The 16288-nt window shown below is 38.7% G+C and overlaps 2 protein-coding genes across 6 annotated transcripts in view; one reads left to right on the top strand and one right to left on the bottom strand.

The window, feature by feature from the left end:
* Window positions 1-13359, bottom strand: part of apc (APC regulator of WNT signaling pathway) — a 25340-nt gene extending 11981 nt beyond the window's left edge. The window contains exons 1-3 of one of the 3 annotated variants that reach the window (XM_028462028.1): window positions 13181-13359; window positions 7588-7731; window positions 63-150 (exon numbers count right to left, since the gene is read on the bottom strand). In XM_028462028.1, the coding sequence (XP_028317829.1) occupies window positions 63-150; window positions 7588-7716 (217 nt within the window). In that variant the 5' untranslated portion in view covers window positions 7717-7731; window positions 13181-13359. Of the gene's footprint in view, window positions 1-62; window positions 151-7587; window positions 7732-10772; window positions 10867-13180 lie in introns of those variants that run through there. The other 2 variants (XM_028462029.1, XM_028462030.1) reach the window with 2 other exon arrangements.
* rnf224 (ring finger protein 224) overlaps window positions 7932-16288 on the top strand; it is a 12600-nt gene continuing 4243 nt past the window's right edge. Inside the window, exon 1 of one of the 3 annotated variants that reach the window (XM_028462032.1) lies at window positions 7932-8389. The gene's annotated coding sequence lies outside the window, so the exon portion shown is untranslated. Of the gene's footprint in view, window positions 8390-10721; window positions 10872-12966; window positions 13380-16288 lie in introns of those variants that run through there. The other 2 variants (XM_028462034.1, XM_028462033.1) reach the window with 2 other exon arrangements.

Below are 16288 nucleotides of genomic sequence, written 5' to 3'. Positions count from 1 at the left end.
ACCATGGTTACTGACGGCGTGTGTGTGAGTGTGGTACCTGTGCTCAGGTGTGTGTCACTCACCCTTTAGTCGGCCAATCAGTTCCATCTGTGGTCCGGATGCCTCGCCAGAGTCTTCTTCTATGGTGCCTTGCAGCTGCTTCAACACTTCCTGTCAGGAAGCAACATCCACGTCACATGACTATATGAGGAGCATTGCAAACACAATGATTATAGCTGCTGCACAGCAAGGCTTGGGGCCAGACAACTTTAGGCTAAATCAGGCAATTTGAGTCAATGTTAAAATGGACCTGATTTAAAATATAATTTAAGATTCACATATTACTGAGACAGAGCTCCCATTTGAAGACACTTAGAGTTCAGTGTCTTGCCCAAGGGCATTTCAGGTAAAGCCCAGATTTGAACCGTTAATCTCATGCTCAGGAGGTAGCCCCTTCCTCCCCCTGAGCCACATGGTTCGTCCATGGCTCATGTGTTACAGTGTAGGAAGATGAAACAAAGGTTTCATTCTAATGTGAATTCTACATCAGTTCAGGCTTAAACTCAAAGTACAGAGTGGCTACACACTACAAACCCATTGAGTATATAGTGTCTACTATATACTATTAGGATGATTAGGATGATGAGCGTTCCCACTGAAGTATACTTCCAAGTTTCCCAAAATGCATCTGGAATCTACAACGACAAAAACCTGAATCACACTGAGGTTAAATATCTCTGTTGATTCTCCAACTTTGAAAGTTCTGAAAACATTTGAAGTGAGAAAGTGACCAAGTAGAATATCAACATGTGCTCATTTGATCCATAAAAGTCACAGAAACACATTTCATGCTGACATTTCGGAGACTTACCATTGTGCTACTGACAAAACTTCCGGTTAACTTCAAAACAAGAGCCCTATTTACAAAAGAGTTAAAAAAAAATAGAAGACAAAAAGAGATGCTTTTATTTTGAAAGGGGGATGTTTGATTTTTAGGGGAGAGACAGGGGAGAGAGAGGTCTGATCACTTCTTCTCCGGTCATACGTTTACATCGCTTACCATAGACAGCACCGCTTTTACAGTTTAAATGATCAACGTACAACGATATTAAAAGATGAGTTCACTCAATGTGTTATGATCAGTAGTTACCGTGGTTTTCAAGAAGGTAACCGCTTTAATTTTGCCCCGATAAATTGAGGAAGTCGTACAGCCCTCCGCTGCAGCCGTCTGCACTGAAGCGGGAGGGAGCAGGGAGGGGCTGCAGCCTCCGCTCTACAGACAGTGAAGGATGAAAGAGTTGTTCCTTGAAGTCGCTTAAAAAGTTCAAATTTTTCAACTTTGAGCGACGAGGTTGCGCTTGACCTCATCGCTCAAATCACGAAAGTCACATCGCTTGAGGGGGGATAACTTGAGGTCGCGTCATTTACATTGATTTTAATGCAATCTAGTCGGTTCAGTCACATTCGGTGTGAAAGCACCTTTCGTATAAACACTACGTCGCGGTGGGCGATATGGAAAAAAATTCATATCGTAATTTTTTTTTTGTAAAATTACAATCACAATTTTATTGCATCTTTTGTCATTCAGATCATTTAGAATATTTTCAACTTATAATTTTAAAAAACAATTCACCTACTTAAAATCATCGCCATAAATGGAAAAAAGGGATAAAAGATCATTAAAGGTGTTAGCGTTTAAAGACAGATTTCAAACATCTGCCAAAAATTAAGTTTTTAACACAAAAATCTAAAAACACATATTTAATCTAGACAGCATTGTGATGTTGGTCATTAGTTTTAACAATGACTTATTGGCTCCATAAGGGAAAAACTGATGTTTTTTGAAAATTTTCCATTGACTTTGTTAGCATGAGAGCAAAATTCAAAATGATGTAAAAGAGAAAAATCAGTTTTTGAGATAAAAATAGGATTTTTTGAAAACAGCATCGACAACAATGATGAAATGTCTTATGAACATTGAAGATTTCATTTGCAGGTATGTTTACATTATTATTTACAGTTGCATATTTGGATGCACTGTAGGATCAACGTTTGATGAATCAATAATCTCCGGTGATGGGTTGTGTAGAACAGTCTGAAAATGAGCTGTAGTCAATTGAGCAAACATTGTGGGAGGAGATAAGTTTGATCATTTTTACAGTTTTTGGAAAAAAACAGAGTAATGGAATTTAGAATTTACAATAGGTTTAAATGAACCAACGGTTCTTTAGTTTTGGGGCTACGTTTTGGTAAAAGTTACAAGAAAGGGGCACATCTGGTTGATTTGTTTTGAATTTTGAATTGGTTTGTTGTATCCCAGCTCACTTCACACGGGCTTGGGCCGGGTTCAGAATCAGAAATACTTTATTGATCCAAGGGGAAAATTACATTTTCATGGAGGTTCAAGAAATATTACAATTGAAAGGAAGAAACACTAAAAAAAAGAAAAGAAAGAAAAGAAAACCTACATACGTAATTAAGTAAAGTACTGTTAATAAAATAAGGATTAGATACAAGTGCACACATTCCAGTAAAATATAAAACAACTGTACAGATATACAGATACAATACAGATAAATACAAGATACTATAGTGAGCCATCTACCAACCACACTTTAAAATCAAGAAACTGTTTTGGATGCTGCGCGGTAAATGAACAGTCAGGTGATGTGTTTGGATTAGGGTGAGAAAGATGTACAATTGGATGCTGAGGAAAAGAATGGAAGGCTGTCCTCTGTACATGAATAAATTATGTCAAAAACGTATAAAGGACTTGTTGTGGAACTGTCACATAGACAGCAGGTCTCTGAGTTGTGTGTGTTACAGCACAGCAGTGTTAAACCACGCGATTTATAGCATTACAGCAGAAGTAAACCTCTATGTAGAGACACATGAAGCTGCTTGTCATGTTTATAGTCAGATGCAGAACAAGGAACTAGTAAATAAAGCTGAGTTATTAAAGAAACTCACTTCGGATCATTCTACATGTGCGTGCACAAGAAATCAACTTGGGTCGGGTTTGGGCCATATTCTGTCGGGCTCAGGCTAGGCCGGGTCTAATTTAGTAAAAGGCCCAATTACAGCTCTAATGCAGCCTGGCCCCCAATTACACACAAACACAGGAAAAGGAGGCGAGAGGAACAATGTAGAGGAAAGGCAGGACAACACTGATAGACACACACTTTGTGTCCGTTTGCACTAACAGGAAATGATTGACGAGAGCAACATGGAACAGGAACGGAGTTAGACTAAAGAGGAAACACTAAAGCTGAGCCTCTGAGCATGTGTGTGTGTGTGTGTGCGCGTGGGCATGGGCGTGTGTCCTGCGTTTTTCTCTGAAGCTAAACAAGGTCCTATGTTTCAAGAACTGCAGCACTAAGATGGCGCCCTTAGCGGAGGAATTCTAAGGAGGTACTACTGTTGCAGTAAAAACTGCTGAGGAAGAACAAGGAGGTGTGTGTGTGTGTGTGTGTATCCCTGAAACTGCTCTGTGGTCCATCAATCCCCACCGCCTCCATCTGTGATGCGTAAAACTGTTGCGGCGAGGACTCAGGAGAACTCACTAATTCACTACAAACACAATGAGTATATATTGTCTAATATATACTATAAGTATGATTAGGATGATGACCGGTTAACTTCAAAACAAGAGCCCTATTTCCAAAAGTGTTAAAAACTAATGGAAGACAAGAATAAGAGATTCTTTTGTTTTAAAAAGGGGATGTTTGACATTTAGCTTGAAGCCAGTCCCAGGACGATGTGGCGAGGACTCAAGAGATCTGACTAATTCATGCGTCTTTGCGTTGTAGTAGTGAATACAAAGAGAACCTTAAAGCCATACAAACAGTTGATTGTGTCCTTGAAGAAAAGCAGAAGGAAAGTGACTTGGTCCTGCCCTGTAGATCTTCAGCTTTTGTGGAGATTATTGTGATTCAACCATGGATATGTGCAATATTTATATGTGACAAACTATCCACTGCTGCCCTGTCCAGGGTGTAGCACCTAGCATCTGAAAAAAGCTGGAGATAGGCACCAGCAAACGCTCGCCACCCTGAAAAGGAGCATGCGGGTCAGAAAATGGCCCGTTACGTAGCGCATCCATCTCTCACTGTGAGTGACAGCTTCAGCACCAAGGACAGCGCAAAATCACCACTAATTTAGCTATTCTCATCACTAAGGTCACTAAACTTTTAAAACACAAAAACCCACAAATACAAAACATTTATTAACTTTTACACCCATAAGGCCATAACTCCTCTAATTAATCAGCAGCACTGCTTACCTTTTTGGTGGTCCAAAACAGCAACAAAAAAAAAGACAGTAATGGAGAACTTTGTACCCGCGCAACTTTTTCATATATTTCACAGCCGAGGCCTGAATTGTCTTTCATAAGTCTAGAGTAGCAGCACATCTTGGCTTTTAACTGAGCCTCTGTCCAAACTTCCCGGGTTTCAATATCCATACCAGAACTTTCCCCGTCGTTTCCTTCTCTTCTCTCTGTCCCTGAGTCCTCCTATGTCCTGTCTGTTGGAGGCAGGTTCTCCTGCATTAGCATCATCGCTACAGGTGCTGCTACTAGCTAAGCTAACTGCTGCTGTTTTTGTCCGCCACTTCCACAGAAACACCTTGGACTTATTTACCTCAGGCTTAGCTTCACTTATTGTCTTAAAAACACGATCTAAATCCATCTGGCTTTCTTTTTGCCATTTTCTACCATCTTCCAAGATGACAAGACACAATATTTGCTGAAAATCACACTTTAGACGTAGTGTGAGAGTGGCCTGACTTGTCCCTCTCTTCCTCACTCGCATTCAGTGTTTACATTCAGTTTTGTGTGTACAATGAAATTTCCAGTGATTTCAACCCAAGAAAAGACAGCTGTCCAAATATGATACTTAAAAATGTAATCAAAATGAGGTGCTGGGAAAAAGAAGAAGAAAAATAATAGAGGGGCTGGATCTAATCAAATAAGTGCCAGTCAAATTCTGGGAGGTGCCTAATCCAGCAGGATCCGGCCAAAAGTAAGCTCTGGACCTCCCTGCTTAAAGGCTCAAACATACTCGGGCGTACACCTGCAAAGCGGAGTACGCGGAGCCAATTAAATGCAAAGCTCAGATTTTACGACCGCGTAGTTGGTGTCACACAAAACATTGCTCGGCATTGTATCGACCCGCATTAAATGTAACACCAACATGCATTTCACCCTCCTGGTGAAACAGAGCAGGAGAGATAAACACGAGCGATGCATTCACACCGAACGCGACTGCAGTCACTACGTGATGAGTCGCTTGAACATAGGGAACACAGGGGAGAGAGAGGACTGATCACTTCTTCTCCAGTCATACATTTACAGCGCATATCATAGACAGCAGCGCTTTTACAGTTTAAATGATCAACTTATGGAGTTACTAAAAGATGAGTTCACTCAGAATGTCGGCTTATTCAAGACGATAACTGCAAGTCGGGTTGCTTGAAGGGAGTTTGGTTGAAGTCTCGTCATTTATATTGATTTTGAATGTAATCTCGTCACTTCAGTCGCATTCGGTGTGAGGAGAGACTGGCAGATGAGCTACAACAGTAGCGACACACCTTTAAAACACGTCCCAGGAGTACAAGGTCAACAGAGAAGAGCTAAGAATCATGGGACATGTAGGATTTTAATGGAAACTACTACACAGTGGTTCGCCAAATTATGTAAGCTCTAAGGAGAGCGAACAGTCTGCGCTGAGTCCGTTGTGCGCGGGGTCCGCCCGAGTATGTTTGAGCCTTAAGGCAGAGAAATCAACCAAAATCTTATTTCACCAGCAACAAAAGAAGAAATGGTTAAAGCCATTTCAAAATTGAAAACTAATCAATCAACCAGCACAGATGGTTTCCCCCTAGAATGTTTTAAAATCATGAGCTTAAACCTGCTGCTACTGTTGGAGCCCTGATTTAACCACACCTTCAAAGAAGGCCCACAGCGGGGAATGAGCCCCTTATATCAGTAATCCTTAAAGAAGCAAAATAATAAGATAGTCTGGAATGTATAGGATTATACACACACATTACAAACTAACAACTACTGTATGTTGGCAGGCAGACTAGAAGCTGCCATGACCTTTGTAAAAAATTAACACCTTAGCCCAGGCCATTTGTTAGGACAAAAATGTACAAGGTTATTTCTATTGGTGGAGTGGGATACAACATCAGTTTTGTACGAGGACGATATATTAGTCACAATTGGAGACCCAGATTCAAGCCTACTGCTAGTAATGAAAATATTTGAAACATATTGAAAATATTTAGGGTGTGTCCTCAACAAAACATGAAAACCAGATAATGACATTTAACTACACATTAACACAGGAGGTCACTCAGAAATGTAATAATTCATCCCACATTAAATATCTAGGAATCAGTCTATCTACAAACCTCTGAATTTTAGGGAATGGAACAAACATACATACAGTATATATATATATACACATAGATATAACAATATCACACTTTATTTGGGAGAAAAAGGAGACAAAGAATCAAACTCACTACAGTGCTGTAGCCTGAGGGGGACATCAAGGGATTAGTGGTGGGACTTGATTAAAAAGATTAATCTAATTAATTAGAGACTATTTAATTAATTAATCTCAGTTAATCACCTAACAATAATTGACACGAGAAGCAACGTTTTTCAATTAAAATGGATTCTGGCACTGTATATGACTGAATCAATGAAAACAATAAATGAGTAAACAACAAAGTTGTGTTGGCCGTTGACCATGCTAGCTGCTACATGTTTAGCATTGAGGTTAACGGAGTATTTTTTTTTTACACGGTTTTAATTTTGTGAATAAATAATTGCAATTAACATGAGTCCCAGCACTAATTATTATAATACATCTAGTGTTATGATGAAACTCATCTTACGTAGCCAATGGAAGACGATAGAGTCCTTATTAATAGACACACTAATACAATCACTTCTGGACCACGGGAGAAAGGCTAGAGTGACACCAAGTCAATTTCTAAATCGTTCCTTAAGTGTTTGGTGGGAAGTGATCGAACGCTTCCAACTGTTAAACATACCTTTTCGACATACGACCCAGACTTTAAAGCAGCAACATTAAATCATGGGTTGAAGCAATTATCTGTGAAATTACATCTATTTGTGCAAGATTGTTGAAAAAGGAAGATTTTCCAGTTTTAAAAACATGAGACTTTTGGTTTTGACAAACAGGATTTTTATAAATATTTGCAGCTAAGGGACTATTTATGGACAAAAGTCTGCAGTCACTCATAAATTCATGGATGCTTATAACTCTGGTAACAATCCCTGACTTTTAAACAAGCTCTACCAGGGCAGGACCCACCCCGCTCTGAAGAAGGACGCTATGAACTACATGGAACAAAGATGGAAAAAGAGAACTGGGCAAAGAAATAACACGGGACATGTGGCTGAGCGCCTGGAACACACAACTTCACAAACCCTAAGAACTGGGCTGTGTTGTATATCGCATACTAACGTACTACTCATACAAAGTTTGATGTCAAAATGAGTATGTAGTGCATTCACATTAGATAGTATGCGAGGAACATGATAAATAGATGAATGGATGATGTCTGACGTACCTTCATGTTGCAGGCCTCTGACTCCAGCTTGCTCAGATGATTAGAGTTATCCTGCAGTTCCTGTCTCAGGTTGGAGTTCTCCATCTTTAAAACCTCCACCTGCCTCAGCAGCTGATCATAGGACGCCATGACACACACACACACCTGAGGACACACACACACACAACTTTAGCTCCTCCACTTCTGCTGCTCAAAGGCATCACATGATAATGTTGATTGAGAAAGCTCTGCACTAAAAGACCTTTAAACCTAATAAAAGTGTTTGTAAATGTAAACGCCATTGCTCAGCTGGGGCCGGACTATCTGTAGCCCCATCCACACACACACACATTGAACACCATTGACAGGTGCATGTAGGCATTTTAGCTTGATGCTAAGTCAGGGTGCTACGCTGAAGCCTAGTTTATGCTTTTGCGGCATGAGCTACGTCATCAGTTGTGCATTGAGGGAATGCATCGCAATTTACCGTCATGCCACTAGGGGGTGTGGCTGTGTGTGGGTTCAGAGGGGTATCAGAAAAGCCCTTGTTTATCTTCCAGTCGCAGTAAAAGCTCAAACATACTCGAGCGGGACGTTTGTGGAACTGCGGTCCTCCGCCAGGCCAATTAAGTGGAAAGCCCAGATTTTACAACCACCTGACTCCACTTCGCATACCTGGTATTACACAAAACACTGCTCGGCATGTGTTTTTCACATCGACCCACATTAAATGGAACACCGACCTGCATTTCACCCACCTGGTGAAACAGAGGAGAGATGAAGGCGAGCTTTGAGGAGAGACATGTCCCAGAAAGAGTACAAGGTAGAGTTTAAATTCTTTTCCTGAACCCGACCCGGCCCAGGCCGGGTTCTGACGCTGTGCAGTAAATATATGATGAGGTGATGTGTTTCGATTAGCGCAAGAAAGACTCATGTACCGTCTGTAGTGCCACATGAAGCCACTTGTCATGTTTATAGTTGTATGCAGAATAAGGGACCAGTAAATAAAGCTGAATCGGATCACTGCATGCTTGCACACGGATATGGGTTGAAATGGGTTTGGGCTTAAATAGACTTCGGCTTCATTCCAGTCAGACATGATCGGGTCGTGTTCTGCCGGGCTAAAGCTGGTACATTTTCAACTGGATAGAGGTAAACTGATAATGATCATAATAATAATAATAGTTATCATGGATACCAGATTTCAACTTGTAAATGCATCATGCAAACAAAAACTAGGTGAGATAATACATCATGCTAAGAAAAGTGCTACAAAATAAACAGAAGAAAAGCCACAATTACACTAATATAATGCACCAAAAGCCACCATATAGCATAATTTTTGCAAAACTTTCTGAGAGGGGGCATTCCTTCCAACCCCCCTAGTTGTGGCGTGCTATCGGCGGCTTTGCAACAGTGATTTCTCGCCGCGAGTTTTAGCTAACTACTTTTTTTTTTTAGCCAACTATGTTTTTTTCTCGCAACATCACTGTGTCTTCAATTATCCATGTTCAGTTGCAACTCAATTATGATTAGTGACCGGTATTTTTTCCAATTACACTTAAAATTACAATTATTATTTACCCCCAGAAATGTAATTGCAATTGTCAGTTCCCTCAAGGGAACTGACAGTAAACTTAATATTACACATATTAAGTTTACTGTAAACCACATATTACACATGTTTTATTGATTGTTAACTCCATATGGGTAAGCCATAGAACTGTAACATGGTTCCCCAGTTTTGCATTTAATTACATTGTAATTGACAGTTTTTATAGCATTTTCATACATGTTACAATTACCAAGTAATTACAACACATTTTTTCAATTACGATTCAAATTATAGTTACGTCATAATTGTAATTAGTTACCAATTATGCCAGTACTGATATAAATACCCCCACCCTGGGTTACACACACGGACACAGAGATACAAAAAAATACACACACACACACAGTGATGTAACGATTAATCGTAAGGCAGTTAAAAATCGATTCATAGGTATCACGGTTGATATCGATTTTCTGAAAATTGAATCGCAGTACTTTTTTTAACCAGCAGAGGGCGCTATCCACAAGTGTAGGCCGCGGGCGGAGTCTGCTAATACTTTCTTTCTGGCCGCCTTCTACTCTTAAATATGTTAATAAATGATTCATTACCCCTTAAGCACCGAAAGAATATCTGTAATATTACTTGAATATCTGTAAAAGTCATGTTTTTCTATTAGCTCTGTCTTCTAGCATAGCTTCTCTTCTTCACTGCAAGATATCTGCATGCCAACCGACCACTGTATTACCAGCGCCCTCTGCTGGTCCAAACAAATATGACGTAAATCAGTGCAATGACGGTTTTTTTGTTTTTTAAAGTCCAATTGTTAGGGCACAAAATACATTTTCAGTTGCACTTTTAAAAGAAAAAGAACTATTATGCAGTTTTGCATTGTTTATTATAGAACCAGAATTTAAATTAATAGGCTTCATTTTCATTTGTATTATTCCTTTATTTATTTCATTCAAGATTTATTTTTAGTTAAATTGCATTGTTTTGAATTGTTTATCAAGGAATTCTTTTGACAATGAAAAATAAAAGAAAAATAGTACAGTCTACAGTCCCATTTTGTAAAATAAATCGTGAGAGAATCGTATCGTGAACCCAGTATCGTGAATCGAATCGTATAGGGAGTTGAGTGAATCGCTACATCCCTACACACACACACTCACACACACGCACATGCACACGCACATCAAATACACGCACACATCCGATACACACACAGACACACACACACACACACATCAGATACACACACATTGGATACACACACAGATGCACACATCAGATACACGCAAACATTAGATACACACACACATCAGATGCACGCATAGACACGCACATATCAAAAACACACACACACACACACACACACACCTGATCATGGTGAGGACATCACAGAGAGGAAAGTCTAAAAACCAACCGTTGCCCTCCTGTCTCCATCTTCCCCTTCCTCCCTTCCTCCTCCTCCATCATCATCATCATCACTATCCTCCTCTGATTAAATTCATCTAACGCTCAGTAACCCATCCCAGACACACGCACACACACATGCACACACGCAGGCACACACACACACATACACACGCGCACAACGGTGCGAGGATCAAAGATAAAAGTGAGGATGAAGCAGCAGAAAATGGCAGCTCACCCCATTGCTGTCGCCTCCATCATCCTCTGTGTCTGACAGAGGGATCAGCTGACCGGCACACAGCCAATCAGCAGCCACAGGCAACCAGCAGCCAATCAGGTGCCAGACACAGGGTGCAGGATAGAGGGGGAGCAGAGAAATCTCTGCATAATGACCTTATTCTCCAGAGAGTGTGTCCATCCTCATTAAACCCAGAGGAAATCAGATCAATGTGAGCTTTGATTATATCGTCAACATTAGAAGGTTGAAAACAAACTGATCTGTACGATAGAAGGACAAATTGATATATATATATATATATATATATATATATATATATATGGTTTTTGGTTTAATCATTACAATCATTATTATTATTGTTAATCAGAGGTGTAAAGAGGACTGATATATCCTACTACTGATATATACAGTATTTCACCTGTAAAGTGTCTTTGAATTTCTGGAAAAGCACTTTTAAATAAATGTATTATTATTACTCAAGTAGAAGTACTGTTATTTGATTAAAATTGTACTCAATTACAAGTGCAACTAAGTCATACATAAAATACTCGAGTACAAGTAAAAAGTAGCTCAATTAAATAGTACTCAAAGTAAAAGTTACGGATGTAATTATAATTCCATACAGGAGTATTTCCAGGTGAAAAATTATGTTTGTAATTGTATATGTCAATCCATGACTGTAGCTATAAACTGATCTGTACATTAGAGGGATAAACTAACTGATCTGTACGTTAGAGGGATAAACTAACTGATCTGTACGTTAGAGGGATAAACTAACTGATCTGTACGTTAGAGGGATAAACTAACTGATCTGTACGTTAGAGGGATAAACTAACTGATCTGTACGTTAGAGGGATAAACTAACTGATCTGTACGTTAGAGGGATAAACTAACTGATCTGTACGTTAGAGGGATAAACTAACTGATCTGTACGTTAGAGGGATAAACTAACTGATCTGTACGTTAGAGGGATAAACTAACTGATCTGTACGTTAGAGGGATAAACTAACTGATCTGTACATTAGAGGGATAAACTAACTGATCTGTACGTTAGAGGGATAAACTAACTGATCTGTACGTTAGAGGGATGAAGCTTCATTCAGCACAGCTTTCATTCCTCAAACTTGGACACGAGTCACATAAAAGCTTCAAACTACGTCAGACAGTCCCATCAGGCACAGCAGGGTCAGTAACACCCTCTCTCATTGGCTGGATGTTAAACACATGATAAATAAAACAAAGAACTGGTCACATGACATCATCACTCATTTGTTTAGAAACCAAAAGATCATTAGAACCTCTTCATACTGTGATTGAATCTTTTTACAGTTCATCACAATCTGTAGTTTCTCAGTGTGTGTGTGTACGTGTGTGTAGTTTCTCACAGTGTGTGTGTAGTTTCTCACAGTGTGTGTGCGTGTGTAGTTTCTCAGTGTGTGTGTGCGTGTAGTTTCTCTCAGTGTATGTAGTTTATCACAGTGTGCATGTGTAGTTTCTCACAGTGTGTGTGTGTGTGTGTGTGTGTGTGTGTAGTTTCTCTCAGTGTATGTAGTTTCTCACAGTGTGTGTGTAGTTTCTCATAGTGTGTGTACGTGTGTGTAGTTTCTCACAGTGTACGTGTGTGTAGTTTCTCACAGTGTGTGTGTGTGTGTGTAGTTTCTCACAGTGTACGTGTGTGAGTGTGGTTTCTCACAGTGTGTGTGTGTGTGTGTGCAATTTATTACAGTGTGTGTAATTTATCACAGTGTGTCTAGTTTATCACAGGGTGTGTGTAGTTTATCACAGGGTGTGTGTGTAGTTTATTACAGTGTGTGTGTCGTTTATCACAGTGTGTGTGTGTGTAGTTGATTACAGTGTATGTAGTTTATCACAGTGTGTGTAGTTTATCACAGGGTGTGTCAGTGTGTGTGTGTGTGTGTGTGTGTAGTTTATCACAGTGTGTGTAGTTTATCAGTATGTGTGTGCAGTTTATCACTGTGTGTGTGTAGTTTATTGCGTGTCATTAATCAGTCTCTAGTTTTTCCCAGAGAGAGTGTTTGTGTGTGTGTGTGTGTGTGTGTGTGTGTGTGTGTGTGTGTGTGTGTGTGTGTGTGTGTGTGTGTGTGTGTGTGTGTGTGTGTGTGTGTGTGCGTGTGTGTGTGTGTGTATGGTTTATCAAAAACCAGTCTGACCATTGGAACCAGTAAACCGTTAGCCTGAGGAGCTAATGGGTGTCTCATTTATAATAAAAGGTCTCATATGATCTACAACTGGTTATTTCATGAGTCTTTATAGTGTTAGCCTGTTAGCCGTTAGCTCACCGGTACTTAGTGACACTAGCACGGCTCGGTTAGGCTCTAGTGGTTAAACAGGTTGAGATTCAGTTTGTTAGTTCTGTTAGCATTGAGCTAAGCTAACACAGGTCTTACCTTCAGAACGCCTTAAAACACCAAAACATCCCGAACTGGAGCGGGTCAACGAGTCCGAGCGGGCGAACAGATCCCAGTTAGTGAACTGAACTGGTGCCAGTTCAAGCCCAGTGTGTTTGTTATGGAGGAGGTCTCTGTCTGCAGCGGTCCGCCATCTTCTTTCCTGGGTGTGTGCGTGTGCGCGCGTGCACGTGTGTTGGTAAATATTAATTTGTTAATTTCCTTAAAACCATTAGTCTGAGTTAATAAATAGAGACAAAAAGTACTAAACACAACTATAACACATCATAACACAACAATACACAACATATACTAGTATAACACAACTATAACACATCATATAACACAACTATAACACATCATATACTAGTATAACACAACTATAACACATCATATAACACAACTATAACACATCATAACACAACAATACACAACATATACTAGTATAACACAACTATAACACAACTATAACACATCATATAACACAACTATAACACATCATATACTAGTATAACACAACTATAACACATCATATAAACGATCATATAACACAACTATAACACATCATAACACAACAATACACAACATATACTAGTATAACACAACTATAACACAACTATAACACATCATATAACACATCATATAACACAACTATAACACATCATAACACAACAATACACAACATATACTAGTATAACACAACTATAACACATCATATGAGGAACACTGCTGAGGAAGCAGCTCAAACTCTAACATTAACATTAACTCACATTCAGAATTATCTCATCACTTCCTGTCTCCAGTTAAATACACAGAAAACTGTCTGTATGTTTTTTTCTAAAAAGGCCTCCAATATTACCCGCTCCAATGTGTATTTTGGAGATGAAGAACTGCAATTAGTGAAGGAATTTAAATATTTAGTGTTGTTAGACTCTACACTCTCCTTCAAGAGTCATGTCAAAATGATAACAAGAATAATTAAATACAATTTGTCTAACTTTAGCCATATAAGAAGATCAATGACTAATCAAGCTGCTATGATGTTTTTGCACTGTATGATCCTCTCCCATGTAAGCTACTGTATAACCAGCTGGTCTCTGACAGGTAAAACCAATTGAGAGGCTTTATAAAAAAGCTTTGAAAATTCTAGACAAAAAACCATCTACATACCACCATTGCAGTATTCTTTCAAAGTATAATCTACTGAGCTTTGAGAACTTCATAAAATTCAAAAATGTAAGTTTTATTTATAAGAGCTTACATGGGTTGGCTCCACCGCCTCTTAATAATTACATTAAATACATGAAGACTGCCTCGAGGACCACTAAGGCCATAAGCAGGGGTGACTGTCAGGTGCCTGCGAGAAAAACTACCTTTGGTCAAAACGTCTTGTCCTACAAAGGCAGCGTTCAGTGGAACAGTTTACCAACCACAGCTTTAACACTTTTAAAAGTCATTTAAAGGAATGGCTCAGCTCAACACAGACTTGTGACCACAAGTGATTTGAACTAATATTTTTATGGTACATCTTAGGGCTACGTGCAATGCACTGTTGCACTTTAAGTACAGATATTGGAGAAAGAGGCACCTTGGGGCTATGTGCAATACACTGTAGCACTTTAAATTAAAAAAAAAAAAAAAAAAAAAGAATAATGATAATTGGAGAAAGAAGCAAATTAGGGCTGTGTGCAATACACTATAGCACTTTAAATTAAAAATAAAAATAAAAAATCTTAGAAAGAAGCACCTTAGGGCTGTGTGCAATACACTATAGCACTTTAAATAAATAAACAAATATGAGACAAAGCACATTAGGGCTGTGTGGAATGCACTACAGCACTTTAAATATATATATATTTTTATTATTATAACTATTTTCTTTTTTTAATTTCTTTTATTAAAAGACAATTCAGGGCTCTTTGCAATGTACAGTGGCACTTTAAATAAATTATTATGATAATGTAAATTTATTGTTGCACTCCTGTGACTGACCAACCCTGACTATGTGGAAGTGAACTGCTTTTCTTTCCCCTGTACATTTCTTGGCCCCACAGCATCCTGTCTTTTCTCTTGTGTGTAGTTGTTCTGGTCCCAGTGTTCCATTTACATGAAATGTTACTGTATTCTATGATCCCTATGTTTTTTTTTTTTTTTTTTTTTCCTGTATGTAATCTTTTTATATATTGTTTTGTGTCTTGCCATGTCTTATTGTTAAGTGTAACATTTTATTACATTAGCCTGTCTAGGGACAGCAGATGGAAATTAGCCGTTGGCTACAATCTGGCATATTTACATTTTTTTGAATGTTCATTAATATGTATTGTCCCTACTTAAATAAAGAATATATATATAACACATCATATAACACAACTATAACACATCATATACTAGTATAACACAACTATAACACATCATAACCCAACAATACACAACATATACTAGTATAACACAACTATAACACATCATATAACACATCATAACACAACAATACACAACATTTACTAGTATAACAAAACTATAACACATCATATAACACAACTATACACATCATATACTAGTATAACAAAACTATTACACATCATACACTAGTATAACACAACTATAACACATATAACACAACTATAAAACATCATAACACAACAATACACAACATATAACCCGACTATAAAACATCATATAATAGTATAACACAACTATAATACATCATATACTAGGATAACACAACTAGAACACATCACAACACCGTGTGTAAATAAAACGTTTATTTCAATGACATTTACAAGTGTTGGGAAAACATGTTCCATGACTACCAGATAGCACAAAAAAATTACATCATGCCATTTCATTTACGCCTCGTTGTAAATGAAGCACATAAGCCACACCTTCATTCACATCTGTACACGCGGTGTACGTGTCAGAAGTCTGGATGGGATAATAAGAGATGCAGTACTAGCGTAGCTGCATGAGAGTAGGCTGTACAAAAAGTTTACTTTACTGTGTTCATTTTACAACATCAGCATAACATTACCTGGTCTCCTTTGGTAAAGGATGCATCAGTGTGTCCTAGGCTAAAGGAGGTTATAAAGGAAGCATTGAGCCTCCTTTCCT

Source organism: Gouania willdenowi, chromosome 12 (genome assembly GCF_900634775.1).
Source record: "Gouania willdenowi chromosome 12, fGouWil2.1, whole genome shotgun sequence".
Classification (NCBI taxonomy): Eukaryota; Metazoa; Chordata; class Actinopteri; order Blenniiformes; family Gobiesocidae; genus Gouania; species Gouania willdenowi.
The sequence above is the reverse complement of the archived record's forward strand: the minus strand, read 5'-3'. Positions and strand labels throughout refer to the sequence as shown.